The sequence below is a fragment of the Rhinolophus hipposideros genome, assembly GCF_964194185.1.
Source record: "Rhinolophus hipposideros genome assembly, chromosome: 22".
NCBI lineage: Eukaryota > Metazoa > Chordata > Mammalia > Chiroptera > Rhinolophidae > Rhinolophus > Rhinolophus hipposideros.
Window position 1 is genome coordinate 41429641 of NC_138068.1, and position 16960 is coordinate 41446600.

The window sequence follows — 16960 nt, forward strand, 5'->3', positions numbered from 1 at the left end:
GTCAAGCTGTGTTGAAAGTGGTTGCCTGACTATGCCATTTCTCACTGATATCCTTTGGCAAGCTGAAATATTCAAGGTCATACTAAGGTACGTCCATTTTGAATCCTTGTGGGAGGTCAACATAAATTTGAAGGGTGCCACTTGGAGTTTGGGGCAGTGCTTCCCAGAACATTATTGCTTGAGTTTTATATCAAATTGGAAAACAGCTGGAAACATACAATGGACAGGTTGTCATTTGTAACTAGGTTTATCCTGGGAGAAAAGACTGGTGACAACTGTGGACTGCCAAAGTATAGTGACATGATACCTCCACTACTGAGACTTTACTAAGAATGTGCCTCGTTCGTCCTGTCCCAGAAATGCACAAGAACCAGTAAAGATGTGCTTACCTTCTGCACCTGGGACAGAGGCCCCCAACTCATTCACAATCAAGGAACCACCAAATACTTCTGGATTGTCTGTTGCAGGTCATGTGGCCCTGTCTTTATGGCAGTGGTCAGGCTGCTGGGACAGCCTGCTGCTTGCTACAGCAAAGCATTCCTCATGCCGCTGCAGTGGTGGTGTTTATTTAACGTGGTCATTAAAGTATGAAAGGCAGCTTTCTAAGAATGCTCTTGATTGGATGCCCCCGCATTCAAGGCACTGAACTCCTACATGCCTAGAGAAATTCTCGGTGGTTGCACAGTAGAATCCTGTTTGGAGTGTTAAAACATACCCATGCCCCACCCCCTCCCTTGACCAGTCACATCAGAACCTCTAGAGGTGGAAGCCAGGCATCAGTCTTTTATAACACACCCAAGTGACCCCAGGTTTGAGAAACATGGAGCAGGGGGTCTCAAAGATGAGAGTCCTTGGAAGTCATGCAAAACACCCCCACTTTACAGTAGAGACTCAAGTGGAGAGAGAAGAGGTTGGGCATTAGATACTTTAATAAAATCAGGAACCAGGGAGTGTACTACAGTCATCCCTTGCTTTCTTTGGGGGATTGGTTCCAGGACCCATTACCCTCACCCCCCCCCCCCAGGTACCAAAATCCACAGATGTTCAAGGCCCGTATGTAACAGGGCATTATATTTTTATATAGGCAGGGGATGCCTCCACATCACTTCATTTGTGTGGATTTAGCGTAGCACTCGGCACATGGCAAATCCAAATTTTACTTTTTGGAACTTTCTGAGATTTTTTAAAAAATGTGTTTCATCTGCAGTTGGTTGAATCTTTGGATGTTAAACCTATAGATACAGAGGGCTGAATGTATCTTCCTAGGGCTGCTGTAACAAAGTACCGCAACCTTAAAACAATAGAAATGTGTTCTCTCAGAGTTCTGGAGGCTAGAAGTCTAAAATCAGTGTCAGCAGGCCCATGCTCCCTCTGAAGTTCCCCGGGAGGGTCCTTCCCGCCTGTTTCAGCCTCTGTGGCTCCTAGTCGGTGGCTGCATCCAGTCTCCGCCTCCATCTTCATATCCACTTCTCTTCTGTGTCTCCTGTGTCTTCTCCTCTTCCTGTCAGGACACCAGTCATTCGGCTTTGGACCTACTGGAAGTCCAAGATGATTCCATCTTGAGATTCTTAACTAATTACATCTGCTAAGAACTTATTTCCAAATAAGTTCACATTCTGAGGTTCAGGGTGGACTTGAACTTTGGAGGAGACACTATTTAATCCATTCCAGGAGCTGAGGAGGGATTTCTTCATGCTTTCTATTCATAGCATCCAGTTCATCTTATTCAGTGATTGTTGCTGACACTACTATAGTACTTGTGATGAAATTGATAATGTTAATGTTTTTATTTGTGATTTTTCTCATTATATAAATTGAGTAAAGATTGCTATAAATATTGTCTTTAAAAACTATTTAACTATGCCAATAAAATATACCTTCCTGATCAAAATTATCCAATCTTTGAAAACTTAAAGATTCCATGACTTTGAGAGTTGAAAATTCACCTCTTATGATGGAACTGTGTTAAATGGCAGGCGTGGGATTATAAATTTACATGTGAAGCAATACCAGCTAAACCGTTTCAGTTCAGTTTTGGAATATCCATTAAAGGTCAGTTATAAGCCTGGCATTTATTTTCAGGTGTAATTGTTGAATTCCTCCGTAGAAATTAAGAATGTGATGTAAATGCCTACTTTCTGCAGCAGCTCCAGGCAACTCATACGAATTGGAAATTACTTTGTGCATTGGCTCTCTGTGTGAGAGGACAGAGAAGCCTGGGCAGTAGACACAGGCCCAGGACTACTGGTGGAGTGGAGTGGAAAGTCTGGACATGAAAAGTGGACCCAACCTGTGTATCTCACATTTGCATAGATTTATGGCCTTAAAAAAAAAATTCCTAAATATAAATGAGTTTTCTGTGTTTCAGAATTGTGAAAGCACATATATCCTAATTTTTCATTTTCATTTAAGCAGATTACTAGACAGGTGGTTTTTGGACTTTAAGTGATAATATTTATGTTGAGAATTAATTTTAGAAACATATCCTGCAATTTTTGTTTTGTTTTGCAAAAACGACTGAGTTTGCTGCATCAACAACACGTCTAGCGTGGCGTGCAGAAAACTTTGCGTGGGGGTAGGTATATGGGAAAAGTAACGTGGGCAAGCTCGGTGGACAGAAAGTAGTTTTCAATTTAATTTTTAAAATTTTATACACTTCACATAGTAGGAATGCAATTATCCTTCTTTACTCAAAGATGCCCAGTTCTTCGTCAGTTCAAGGTCATTTTTTCTAGTGGTAGTGGAAGTGATGTTTCCCTTTGTTATTCCTTTTCCAGACCCAACTCTTCTTTTTTCATTAGGGATTTCTGGGAAAGCCATGGACAGATTCTCTGCCTCAGAGACACTCCCTAGAGGCTGGTCAACCTCAGGTTTATCGGGCTCTTGTAATGGGTTGTTAAAAGCACTTGTTCATCAGATATTTTTTCATTTGTAGATTTAGAAGTATTTTAGCAGGTGTACATTTGCATACAAAAGAAAATAAAAGATAAGAAGTTGAGGCTTTTTCTTTCTCCTCTCAAGGTCATCTCTCTGCTACCTCCCTTTATTCAGCATGTTTTCACTTTGTTTTCTCTAGCTATTTCCATTATCTAGACACAAAATGTATATCAAAAAGAAAGACACAACCTCAGTGATCCATACCACTTTGCAGGAAGGTCAATGATTGATTGGGTCATCAGTCTGGAATTAATAGCCAAGGATAGATTTTAACCCTCTGGGCCCCTTGCCTTCCTTTATGTTTTAAACTACAATCTTTTCTACTTTTCACACTAAATCTTGCCACACATTTGAATATGTAATAGGTGCTTGACTGAGAGACCCAGAACTGCAGCTTGAGCATGCATACATGTTTGTTTCCGTGTGTACCAGGACATTCTAATCGAAAATCAGTATTGTTTAGAAATCATTGTGTTAGCTAATAATTTTCACTACTCAATAGTTTTCTTACTAATGGGAGGAAATGTTTCCCTGGAGTTCCTAAGGAGCCACCCAATCCTCACATTTGCAGACTTAGAGTTTACTTGCCTGTTGAGAAATTTATTTTTTTTTTCCTCCTTGGAAATATATGGACCTACCTTGTTTATGGTAGGCTAATGTGAACCTTGCAGCTTTTTGCTTTATAAAGTTGGCCTCCTACTCAAGTCTTCTAGACTATTATTGGAGGATGTCTGAATTGTTGAGCACCCCTAGTAAAAAGTATACTCTTGCTTCCAAAGAGTCAGAAACCTGGTCCATTTGATTCAGACGGCTACTTAAAAATCTCCATGCAGCTGTTGCAGCCTCCTTTGATAGTATGTTCTGGGGTCTCTCAACTCTTTGAACTAAGTGTGCTTTTCCTAACATCTAGCTTGTATCTGTTGGCTGAAGTTTTTCACAGAGTTTTCTTGCAACACAGAAAGAAACTGCTCACCACCATCTAGTTTCAACGTTGTGAGTATGTTCTGTTTGGCTTGTGCAGTTTTTTATTTTTTCATTTAAAAAGGCCAAAGTCTGGCAAGACTAGTCCCACTTCCCCAACTGGCAGCAATTGGCTGTAGTCAGACAGGGCACGTACATGCTCTCCAGCCTGCTACAAGCTCACCTTTCCCACTGCGCCCACCCAACCGGAGTCACATACCGTGTTTCCCCCAAAATAAGATTTAGCCAGACAGTCAGCTCTAATACGTCTTTTGGAGCAAAAATTAATGTAAGACTTGGTGTTACTTTACTATAAGACTGCATATAATATAATATTAATATAATATAATATAATATAATATAATATAATATAATGTAATGTAATACTGGGTCTTTTATTAATTTTTGCTCCAAAAGATGCATTAGAGCTGATTGTCTGAATAGGTCTTATTTTTTGGGAAACAGGGTAGTGTTTGTTCCTCCAAGTGAATGCACTTAATCCTTTTAAACTTTGCTTTACCCTTAAACCATTTGAGGAAACGTGTATCGGGTGGAAGCAGACGATATGTTTAGCAGTTCGCAGCTTCATTTTGTCAAACCTTTACTACTTGGGTTATGGCAGCTACATCCCAGATAAACATCGTCCAGGCAGACTCCAAAGACTCTGCTTACAGATTGGCCACAGGAGGTTTAAGGATCAAATACCAGTGAGGAGCCACGGTTGGGAAGGGGGTGGGCTATCTCCCTCCCAGACTTGTACAGTTGAAAGTATACTTGGGCAGCCTGCAAGGGAAAGTCCACATCAGTTAGAGAATCCAAGTCCTTCAATAGGAAGGGGAGGGTACCAGAATGGAAAGAGTGGAACATGGAAGTGTCCTATCTTTTCCAGAGTAGTAAAGTGGTCCCTTGCTGCTAAGAGTGAATTAACTTCACATTCTTTCTTTGCTAGACCAGTGATAATATCGGTTCTGTCTTATATTTGGGCAGAATAGTTAATCCCCCCAAATCTGAAAATAACGTTACAATTACTAGCTTGATATTTTTCACAAAAATCCCCTCCTGAAAATAAATAGCATATTTTCTTTGTTCTGAGAAACATGAGAGCCAGCTCACTAAAGTTAAATGATTTACCTTAAGATAATAGACAAAAGGAATTTCCAGCTTCCAGCCATCAGGAGCCTTTATCAAGAAGCAACTTTTCCCTCCCTCCCTCCCTTTCTTCCTTCCTTTCTTCCAAAACTTTTATTTTTGCTATTTTTCCTTGACCAAATGAGTTTAATTGAATGTAGGACTAGCATATGGTCATTAAGATCTGGACTTGTATCCTAAAAGCTGAAAAACTTTTTGGTTGATCTTTAAAAAAATAAAAACGAAAAGAGAACATTTTCACCTCTTTTTCCATGATTCTTTACCTTCTTAGAACTCAGATATTCTGTCTTTGATTTTATTAACCTCCATCACCCCCAGTTACTTTACAACAAATCTGAAATAAAATGGACATTAGAATTCCTTGGAAAGTGTTATGATGCCATCCCATTGGAGCCATCCTAGGACAGTGGGACTGACCTACAGCAAGGAACACTTTCTATCCAGGCCAGTACTCAATACATACAACAGAAGTTACACAAAACAATACTTTCCCCTCTGCATGCACTGCATCTGGTGTTTTCTTTATTAAATATTTCTAAATACTAGTTCCAATGTGCTAAACTGATTTCAGAATCCAGCAACGTCAAAAAATGTTGCCTTAGGATTTATTTTCAGTTAAGAGTCCCTATCCCTTGTACATATTTTAATTATACAGCATTTAATATCTCAAAATATGATGCTTATTTTACATACTTTTTTCTTTCTTTATTATTAGTTTCAGGTGTACAAAACAATGTAATAGTTCGACATTTATACCCCTCACAAAGTGATAACACTCCACCCCCAATCTACTACCCCTCTGACATCGCACACAGCCGTTACAGTTCTACTGTCTTTATTCCTTATGCTGTACTCCACTTCCTGTGACTATATATATAGTATTTCTGTGTATTTTTTCACACCTAAAACAATAATGATTTATCAATATCATCAAATATCCAATGAGTGTTAAAATATTTTTAAAGTTGTTTTTTTTTAACCAGTAGCCAAACTACACCATTACAATGCATTTGGTTCATGTGTCTCTTAAGTAGGGGGACCATATAATTTATTATCTAAACTAGGAAACTTTTGATAACAAAAGGAGGTTCTATTAATAATTATACAGGGACAACAGGCATAAACTTATGCCTGTTTTTGTCAGGGACCAATTGGGATATCTGGTCACTCTACTCTTTTAAAATTTTGTAAAAAATACATAACATTAAATTTACCATTTTAACCATTTACCAGTTCAGTGGTGTTAAGTATATTCATGTTGGTATACAGTAGATCTCTAGAACTTTTGCCTCTTGCAATACTGAAGTACTTTACCTACTAAACACTAATACTTCTCCCCCTTCTCTCCAGCCCTTAGTAATTACCTTTCCACGTTCTGTTTCTATGATGACTTTGACCACTTTTGATACATCACATGAGTGGAATCATACAGTATTTGGCCTCTTGTGACTGGCTTATTTCACGTAGCATAATGTCTTCAGCGTTCATTCATGCTATAGTATGTAATAGGATTTCCTTTTTATTTTTATTACTAGTTTCAGGTGTACAAAACAATGTACTAGTTAGACTTTCATCTCTCACAAAGTGACAACTCTCCTCCCCCAATCTACTGCCCCACTGACATCGTACGTATCTATTACAATTCCATTGATCTATTCCCTATGATGTACTCCATATCCCGTAACTAAATATATATTAAATTATAGTTGACATACAATATTATTCAGCTTCAGGTGTACAGTGCAGTGACAAGCATCTACACCATCCATGAAGTGGTCTCCCTAATAAGACAAGTGTCCGTCTGACACCCTACAAAATCTTTACAACATTATTGATTATATTCCCCAAACTGTCTTTCATATTCCCGTGGCAATATTGTAGTTACCAATTTATGCAGTCTAATCCTTTCCCCTTCTCCCTCATCCCCACCCCTGTCCCATCTAGCAACCATCATTTTTTCCTCTATATCTCTGAGACGATTTGTTTACTTTGCCCATTTATTCAGTTCTTTAGATTCCACATGTAAGTGAGATCATATGGTATTTGTCTTTCTCTGTTTGACTTCTTTCACTTAGCATAATGTTCTCTAGGTCCATCCATATCGTTGCAAATGGTAAGATTCAGTCTTCTTTATAGCCGAGTAATACTGCATTGTATAAATGAACCATTGTTTCTTAATCCAGTCGTCTACCACTGCATTTCGGTTGTTTCCAAGTCTTGGCTATTGTAAATAGCGCTGCAGTAAACATAGGGGTGCATATATTTTTTCAAATTAGTGTCTTGGATTTCTCTGGATAGATACCTAAGAGTGGAATTCTGCATCATAAGGTAGTTCCACTTCAAGTTTTTTGGGATACCTCCAAAAGTGGCTGCACCAATACGCAATCCCAACAATAGTGTACAAGGGTTCCCTTTTCTCCACATCCTCGCTAGCACTTGTTTGTTGATTTATTGATGACAGCCATTCTGTCCGGAGTAAGGTGGCATCTCATTGTGGTTTTTATTTGGATTTCTTCAATGATTAGTGAGGTTGAGCATTTTTTCATATGGCTATTGGCAATCTGTATGTTCTGTTTAGAGAAATGTTTCTTCATGTCCTCTGCCCATTTTTTACTTGTTTTTTTGTGTGTGTGTTGAGTTAAACGAGTGTTGTATAAATTTTGGATATTAAGCCCTTATCGGATGTATCGTTGGTAAATATCTTCTCCCATTCAGTAGGCTGCTTTTGTGTTTTATTGATGGTTTGTTTGCTGTGAGAAAACTTTTTGTTTGATGTAATCTGATATGTTTATTTTTTCTTTTATTTCTTTTGCCAAAGGGGATGTATCACTAAAAATATTACTCATGGTAATGTCTGCAAATTTACTTCCTATATTTTCTTCTAGGAGTTTTATGGTTTCAGATCTTACATTTATGTCTTTAATCCATTTTGAATTTGTTCTCGTATATGGCATGAGGAGATGGTCCAGTTTCATGTTTTTGCATGTGTCAGTCCAGTTTTCCCAGCACCATTTATTAAATAGACTATCTTTACCCCAATGTAAATTCTTTCTTCCAATGTCATAGATTAAACGACTATATATGAATGGATTTATTTCTGGGCTCTCTATTCTGTTCCATTGATCTATGTGTCTTTTTATGCCAGTACCATACTGTTTTGATTACTCTAGCCTTGTAATATGGTTTGATGTCAGGTAACTGAGACTATTCCAGGTCTTTAATGGTTCCATATAAATTTTAGGATTATATGTTCTATTTCTGAGAAAAATGTCATTGGTAATTTGACAGGAATTGCATTGAATCTATAAATTGCCTTAGGTAGTATTGACATTTTAACTGTATTAATTCTTTCTATCTACGAACATGGTAGGTGTTTCCATTTATTTGTGTCTTTGATTTCTCTCTTCAGTGTCTTATAATTTTCTGAATACAGGTCTTTTACTTCTTTGGTTAAATTTATTCATAGGTATTTTATTGTTTTTGAAGCAATTGTAAGTGTGATTAATTTCTTGATTTGTCCTTCTGAAAGTTTATTATTGGTGTATACAAATGCAACTGATTTCTGAGTATTAATTTTGTATCCTACTACTTTCCTAAATTCATTTATCAGTTCTAATAGTTTTTGCATGGAGTCTTTGGTGTTCTCTATATATAGTATCATGTCATCTGCACATCATGACAGTTGTACTTCCTCCTTTCCAATCTGGATGCCTTTTATTTCTTTTTCTTGTCTGATTGCTGTGGCTAGAACTTCCAGGACTATGTTGACTAAAAGGGTGAAAGTGGGCAGCTTTGTCTTATTCCTGATCTTAAGGGAAAAGGTTTTAGCCTTGCCCTGTTGAGTATGATGGTAGTTGTGGGTTTATCATATATGGCCTTTATTTTGTTGAGATATGATCCCTCTATTCCCACTTTGCTAAGAGTTTTTATCATACAAGGCTCCTGGACTTTGTCAAATGCTTTTTCTGCATCTATTGATATGACTGTATGATTTTTGTTTTTCATTTTGTTAATGTGGTGTATCACATTAATTGATTTATGGATATTGAACCAACTTTGCATACCAGAAATGAATCCCATGTGATCAAGTGTATGATCTTTTTAATGTGTTGCTGAATCCAGTTTGCTAGTATTTTGTTGAGGATATTTGCATCTGTGCTCATTAAGGATATTGGCCTGTAATTTTCTTTTTTTGTAATGTCTTTGTCTGGTTTTGAGATCAGAGTAATAGCAGCCTCGTAAAATGTACTTGGGAGCCTTCCCTCCTTCTGGATTTCTTGGAATAGTTTGAGGACAATAGGTGTTAATTCTTTTTTGAATGTTGTGTAAAATTTACCTGTAAAGCCGTCTCTTCCAGGACTTTTGTTTTTTGTGAGCTTGTTGATTACTGATTCAATTTCTTTGGTAGTAATCGATCTGTTCAGAGTTTCCGTTTCTTCTTGATTTAGTCTTGGAAGATTGTATGCTTCTAGAAATTTATCCATTTCTTCCAGATTGTGTAATTTGTTGGCATATAGTTGCTCATAGTATTTTCTTAAATTTTTTTGTATTTCTGTGGTATCTGTTGTCACTTCTCCTCTTTCATTTTTAATTTTATTAATTTGGGTGTTCTCTCTCTTTTTTTGATGAGTCTGGCTAAGGGGTGTTGATTTTGTTTATCTTTTCAAAAACCCAGCTCTTGGTTTTATTGATCTTTTGTATTCTTTTTTGGTCTCTATTTCATTTGTTTCTGCTCTGATCTTTATTATTTCCTTCCTTGTACTCCCTTTGGTCTTGTTTTGCTGTTGTTTCTCCAGTTCCCTTAGGTATAAAGATAGACTGTTGATTTGAGATTTTCGTGTTTCTTTAGATAGGCCTGCATTGCTATGAATTTTCCTCTTAGGACTGCTTTCACTGCATCCCATAGATTTGGGGTAGTTGTGTTTTCATTTTCGTTTGTCTCGAGGTTTCTTTTTATTTCTTCCGTGATTTCATTATTGACCCACTCACTATTTAATAACATGTATTAAGCCTCCATGTTTTGTGTGTTTTCCTGATTTCTTCTTATAATTGATTTCTAGTTTCATAGCGTTGTGGTTAGAGAAGACGCTAGATATGATTTTAGTCTTCTTAAATTTATTGAGACTTGTTTTGTGGCCTACCATCTGGTCTATCTTGGAAAATGTTCCTTGTGCACTTGAGAAAAATGTATGTTCTGCTGCTTTGGGCTGAAATGCTCTAAAAATATCGATTAAATTGAACTGGTCTAAAGTGTCATTTAAGGCCACAGTTTCCGTGTTGATTTTCTGTCTGGTGGATCTGTCCATTAGTGACAAAGAGGTGTTGAAGTCCTCTACTACAATAGCGCTACTGTTGATCTCTGACTTTATGTCAGTTATAAACTGTTTTACATATTTAGGAGCTCCTATGTTGGATGCATAGATGTTTAATAGGGTAATATCTTCTTGTTGGATCAATACCTTTATTATTATGTAGTGCCCTTCTTTGTCTTTTATTGTAGTCTTCATTTTAAAGTCTATTTTGTCCAAAATAAATATTGCAACTCCAACTTTTTCTCATTTCTATTTGTGTGAAATGTTTTATTCCATCCCTTTACTTTCATTCTGTGTGTGTCTTTTGATCTGAGATGAGTCTGTTGTAAACAGCATATGCATGGGTCCTGTTTTCTTATCCACTCAGCCATTCTATGTCTTTTGATCAGAGCATTCAGCCCATTCACATTTAAAGTGATTATTGATAAGCACATGTTTATTGCCATTTTGTTATTCGTATTTCTAATCTTCCTTTGTTAGTTTGTTTTCTTTTTTGTTTAAAAAAGCCCTTTTTACATTGAAGTGCTTTTTTGGTGGTAATGAATTTCTTTAGCTTGGTTTTTTCTGAGAAGCTCTTTATCTCTCCTTTATTTTTAAGTGATAGCTTTGCTGGGTAGAGCAATCTTGGTGATAGGCCTTTGCTTTTCATCACTTTGAATATTCCCTGCCACTTCCTTCTGGCCTGCAGAGTTTCTGTAGAAAAGTCAGCTGACAGTCTTAGAGGAGTTCCCTTATATGTAACCCGCTGTCTTTCTCTTTGTCTTTCCCGCTGCTTTTAGGATTCTCTCTTTGTCTTTAACCTTTGCCATTTTTACTGTAATGTGTCTTGGTGTGGGCCTGTTTGGGTTCATCTTGTTTGGAACTCTGCATTTCCTGGGCTTATGTCGATTTCCTTCACCAGGTTAGGGAAGTTTTTGGTCATTATTACTTCAAATAGGTTTAGATATATTGCTCTTTCTCTTCTCCTTCTGGTATTTCTACAATGCAAATGTTGTTGCACTTGATGTTATCCCACAGGTCTCTTAAACTACGTTCATTGTTTTCTATTTTTTCTTTTGGTTGTTCCTATTGAGTGATTTCTGCTATCTTGTCTTCTAAATCGCTGATTCGATCCTTTGCTTCATCAAATCTACTCGTGATGCCTTCGAGTGTGTTCATTTCAGTTATTGTTTTCTTTAGTTCTAACTAGTTGTTTTTTCTTTCTCTATCCTTCTTTATGTTCTAACTAAATTCCTTAAACATTCTTATTAGTGTTCTAAATTCTGTCTCTGATAGGTTGGATGCCTCTGTTTCATTTAGTTCCATTTCTAGAGGTTTCTTCTGATCTTTTATTTGGGGCATGTTTCTTTGTTTCCTTATTCTGACTGTCGCTTTGTGATTGCTTTGATGTATTAGGTAGATCACCTATGTCTCTCAGTCGTTGCTGGGTGGTCTTATGTAGTATGTTTCCTTTATATTCAGATTGCACAGTCTCCCTATTCTCTTGTCCCGTGTGTTCCAAAGGTATTGTTGAAGTTGGTCTTTAATTGCTGGTTGTTTTGTCAGAGGGTGGGATTGACCCGCAGGCTGATTAACTGAGAGAATTAGCTCTGCTTACAGTGTATGAGCTGCTGTGTGGAGATTGACCCCCTCAGAGGAGGCTTGGCCCCTGTGGGCTCTTATGCCTTTGGAAAAATTCTTTTGAGAGTGCTGCTTGTAGATTCAACCAGGTAGTGCAAGTGACACTCGCCTCTGGGTGTATTGGTTCTGGTGTCTCTTGAGCGGGGCTCCCACTGAGGACTGTTTCAGCCCTGTCTTTTACAGACCCATGGCTACCTAGTAGGTGCCTCAAAGCTGTATGCAGTTGGCTGCTGCCTGAGCTGGAGCTGGAGTCGTGTAGGGGTGAACTGAGGCTGGGTGCCGCCAATATTGGTCTTGAGGCAGTTTAGCAAAAGGCCCAGGGCCCACTATGCCTTTTACCACCTGTCAGTTGCCATAAGGCCCTATGATTGAAAGAGGCTCTTTAAGAGCGTGTGTCTGGCTGTTTGACCCAGTGTTGAGGGTGCCCTCAGCGATGCGGCACCAGCTGGGCAGGATGGAGTTCTAGTGAGTTACAAGGTGTGATTGGTGATTTTTAAGACGTTAATGCAGATTCAGATACCAATACCTGGCCTGTGTCCCCCTTGTACAGCATCCCAAGGGCACTACAGCCAGCCTCCACCTCAAGCTCACAAATTCCCGAGAGCTGCTCTTGAGTGGCTGCAGTGCAGGTTTGGGGTCACTGAACACCACCAAAATTACCCCAGGGTTCTGTGGACCATCTGCTGTTGTAAAAACCCTTTTCCACAGTTTCAGGGGGTGGGGCCAGTCATCCAGGCTCCCAGAGTGCCCCTGGCAATGCTGCTATATGTGGGCGAGGTGGTGTTAACAGGTGGGTTAAAGCTGTGGTCAATGCTTTCTACAAATTCAGTGTAATCTCAGCTCCTGGACCAGTGCTAGTCCCACAGCCACTTCACAAAACAAAAACAAAGCAATGCAAACCAACAACACAAAAAAACAAATACACGCCCACAAAAACACGATAAACAATGATCAGACAGAAGAAACAACAATGTATAAAAGAGATACAAACAGCAGCACAAGACAGAAAAATAATAACCAAAACAATAACAAGACAAACATACCCGAGAAACAACAAAAAGAAAACAGATGAAAGAAAAAGGAACAAAAAGATGAAAGAGAAAGAAAAGAAAGGAAAAAAAAGAAAAAGGAAAAAAGTTAATAATAAACAAAAGGGAGGGGGAAGAAAAAGAGATGGAGTAAAATAAAAGGGGAAAAACAGAAAAAGAAAGAAGAAAAAAAAAGGCTCTCTGCCCACTTTAACTTGCAGGCCACTTGCTCAGCAATAGAGAGTCTTTGGGTGACTCAGCACCAGCTGTGTTGAGGGGAAGGGCCCAGCATGGCATGTGCCGGCCTCCCTCAGGCTCATAGTAATCTGCCTGCAGTTGGCTGCCATGGGCACTGGGGCTGTGCTCACCACCAAAATTCCTCACACGTTGCTACGGACTGTCCACTGCTGCAAAAACCGACTGTGGAGGAGGGGCCGGGCACCAGGGGCCCAGGGTGCCCCCAGCAATGCAGCTCTAGGTGTGCGGGGCAGGCCCCCAAGGCACCACGGGGTGTGGTCAGTGTCCCCCACCGAGTCAGAACAGCATGTGCTTTGCACTGGCAACCAGCCTGCACAAACGTGCAACGAATGCCTTGGCCAGATTGCGCCACCAAGCAGCTCCGGGCCCAGCACTGTCAGGAAAACTCTCACTCTCTGCCTGTCCCAATTAGCAGCCTATGGATCAGGTAGAGCAGCCCTATAGTCAGGAGCTAGCCGGGCAGCACTGCACATACACTGTGGAAAGCCGGGACCCAAGGCAGTATGCGCACACGGCCCTGTCTCAGTCAGCTCCTATTGGAGCTGGAGCATGCCTGACAGGCCTATCCCTATCTGTCTTAAAGCTGCATAGTATTCCAGCTATTATATGTATGTGCCAAATTTTCCTTATACATTCAGCTACTGATGGACATTTGGGTTGCTTCCACCTCTTGGCTATTGTGAGTAAATGCGGTGATGAATAGGTGTGCCAATAACTTTTTGAGGTCCTGTTTTCAATTTTTGTGGGTATATCATCGGAAGTGGGATTGCTAGATCATGTGGTAATTCTATTTTTTTTGCAATCCTCTCCTTCCCTCCTCTTCCCCTCCCCACACCCAGTAATTCTATTTTTAATTTGTTAAGGAAGCTCCATACTATTTTCCGTAGTGGTTGTACCATTTAACATTCCAACTAACTGTGCACAAGGATTCCAACTTACATCCTCAACAACACTTGTTTTTTTTGTTTTTGTTTTTATAGTGACCATGCTGGTGGATATGAGGTGATATCTCATTGTGGTTGTGATTTACACTTCCCTAATGACAGTGATTTTGAGCATCTTTTCATGTGCTTATTAGCCATGTATATACCTTCTTTGGAGAAATGTCTATTCAAGTCCTTTGTCCATTTTTTAATCAGGTTATTTGTTTTTGGTTTTTGCTGTCAAGTTGTAGAAGTTCCTTACATATTGTGGATATCAACCCCTTATCAAATATATGATTTCAATTATTTTATCCCATTGCATAGAGTTGCCTTTTCACTATACTGTTTCCTTTGACACACAAAAGTTTTTAGGTTTGATGTAGTCTTATTTGTCTGTTTTTTATTTTGTTGACTATACTTTTGGTCATCCAGGAAATCATTGCTAAATCCATTATCCTGAAGCTTTTATCCTATGTTTTCTCCTAGGAATTCAATAGTTTTAGGTCTTATATTTGTCTTTAATCATTTTTAGTTGATTTTTCTGTGTGGTGTAAAGTGTGGGTCCAACTTCATTCTGTTGCATGTAGATATTGTGCCTTTTTTTAATCTATAGAAACAAAAGCCTACAAGTTGCTGAAGCAGTCTCCCCTGCAGGATAATACAAATCAAGCTGAAGATATATTCCAAAAGGCGGGTGCTGCCACATCACAACTGTCAGGTAAGCAAGAGTGGATTCAGCACTTGAAATCAGTGCCTAGGAGACCTAGGGCAGCTGCCAGCGCTGTGTTCAGGGAAGAATGGTCATTCTTTGAAGGTTTCTTGAGTTTATAACAAACTGTCAATGGGTCAGAATGAGCCAGTACTTTTTCAGTCCTTAACAAACACAAGTTTGGAAGTCTTTTCTCCTCAATATGTTGGCCCCTCATGTTGATGGCCTGTTCAGACTCTTGGATTCTACCGAGCATATCATGATAGTAACTTATCACTAAGTACCACAGAGACACCGCAAATTTCTTCTCTTCCCTCATTTTCCAGTTTCTTAATCATCAGTGTACAGTGTCATCCTAGTGATGTGGGTGTCCACGTGTGTTCTTGGGATTGAGATCTCACAGTCACTGAAGAATCGGAATGCAGATCAGAGAGGCAAAGTTTAAGCAGTACAGTTTTATTGTAAAGCACAAGAGAAAAGCTCTCTAGAGAGAGGAGGGATCCAAGAATGATATGCCCCACAGGCTAAGCTGCACCAGAGACTATATGTCCTTGAGTCTGCAATCTTTAAATTGTTTACCAGAGGCTGATTGCCACTCCCCCGCCCTGGCCTGGGCTGGTGTCTTGGCTAGCTCTGCTGTCTGATGTGGTAGCCCAGTTCCCTTCTCCCCATTTTTCTGTCAGCTGCTTTGAAACTGTTTTCTTTGGCTTTGATGTCCTCTACCGCTGTCCTGTCCCTGACTGCCTATGACTTTCTTATCTCACTAGGCTACTTTCCCTCACCAGAATGTTGTGGGATTTGGGGGTTCTTTAGATGAAAAATACTAAATCTTAGTAAAAACTAACTTTAAGCTTAAATATAGTTCCTTCGATCTAGGGTTTTTATTTTAATTGTAATTTTCTTGGATTTCTTATACTTATTATTTTTATTATTTCCAGTGGTTTTTATTTTGTTACACCTTTTTTTAGTATAAGTCACCTCAACTCCCTTTGTGAAAGTAAATGGATTAATACAGAAGGAAGTATACTTTAACACTTATTTTTACATAAACCACCATGCCATAATTTTACCTATCAGAATGAACAATGATTTCTTAATATTACATAATACCCTGTCCATATTTAGATTTCCCAATTGTCTCAAAGATGCCTTCACCAAACAAACAGTTTTTTTGAGGGACATACGTATGGTGTGTCAGATTTGTCTTTGAACAGTTGTTTCCTAGATAATATTAGTGTTAGAATTGGTTGCTGCAAAATTCAGTTATTTTGATTGCTTTGAGGATTCAGTGAGCCACTACAGATTAAATACCCAGCACTCTGCGTGTTAGAGAAAAGCCTCTGGGGATGGCTGGCCATGTTGGTGATGGTTATTTGAATTGTGCAAGCATGAGACTTTGTAGTTTGTTGAGGAATAACACAGGGCCTCTGCCCCAATGGAGGTCTTCATCACTTTGGAGAGATAGTGCACTTGTGAGCCCTTAACTGTTTGCTTTTCATCACCTTCTTCACATTTGAGTCACAGAATTACAATCCAGAGGGATCTCAAAAGTAGTTACCCAACCCCTTCATTTTACATATGAGGCGCCAAGAGAGTAATGCCTCTTTCAGAGCGTTATAGCTGGTTAGCAGACATACATTGTTTGAAAGGTGACTCCACAAATCTGTTTTTGGTAAGTATTCTTTCGATAGTTAATTGAACAGATTCAATGGGTGAGTAAATTTGACATAAGTTGTAGTCCCTTGGATGTGTATCAAAAATTATAGTGCTATTAATATAGTAATAATTAACATATTTTTGTCAATTTATTTGTAAGTGAAGTGGTACTTTATAAGTTGTATAGTAAAGTACCCCTAGATTCAGTTTCTCACTCTCTACTCAGAATTAAACTGTGTGCTCTACCAAAGATTCCAAATTTTCCAGCATTGGGATCTTAGAAGTGCTTCTGAGTGTGCTGGCTGTCATTGTAGTTAAATACTGCCTCTGGTATTTATTTTACATTTGGTCACGCATTACTTTTTCATTCTCATTCTCACTCTGATCCTAGGAACTTCTCTGAGCTCC

The 16960-nt window shown here is 38.9% G+C and overlaps 1 protein-coding gene across 13 annotated transcripts in view; it reads left to right on the forward strand.

Annotated features, from left to right (window-relative positions):
• The window catches only part of KIZ (kizuna centrosomal protein), a 147384-nt gene that overhangs the window by 109390 nt on the left and 21034 nt on the right, over window positions 1-16960 (forward strand). For 12 of the 13 annotated variants that reach the window (XM_081033949.1, XM_081033955.1, XM_081033951.1 and 9 more), the window contains one exon: window positions 14801-14905. In XM_081033949.1, coding sequence (XP_080890075.1) covers window positions 14801-14905 — 105 coding nt within the window. Of the gene's footprint in view, window positions 1-14244; window positions 14267-14800; window positions 14906-16960 lie in introns of all 13 variants that reach the window. The other variant, XR_013992274.1, reaches the window with a different exon arrangement.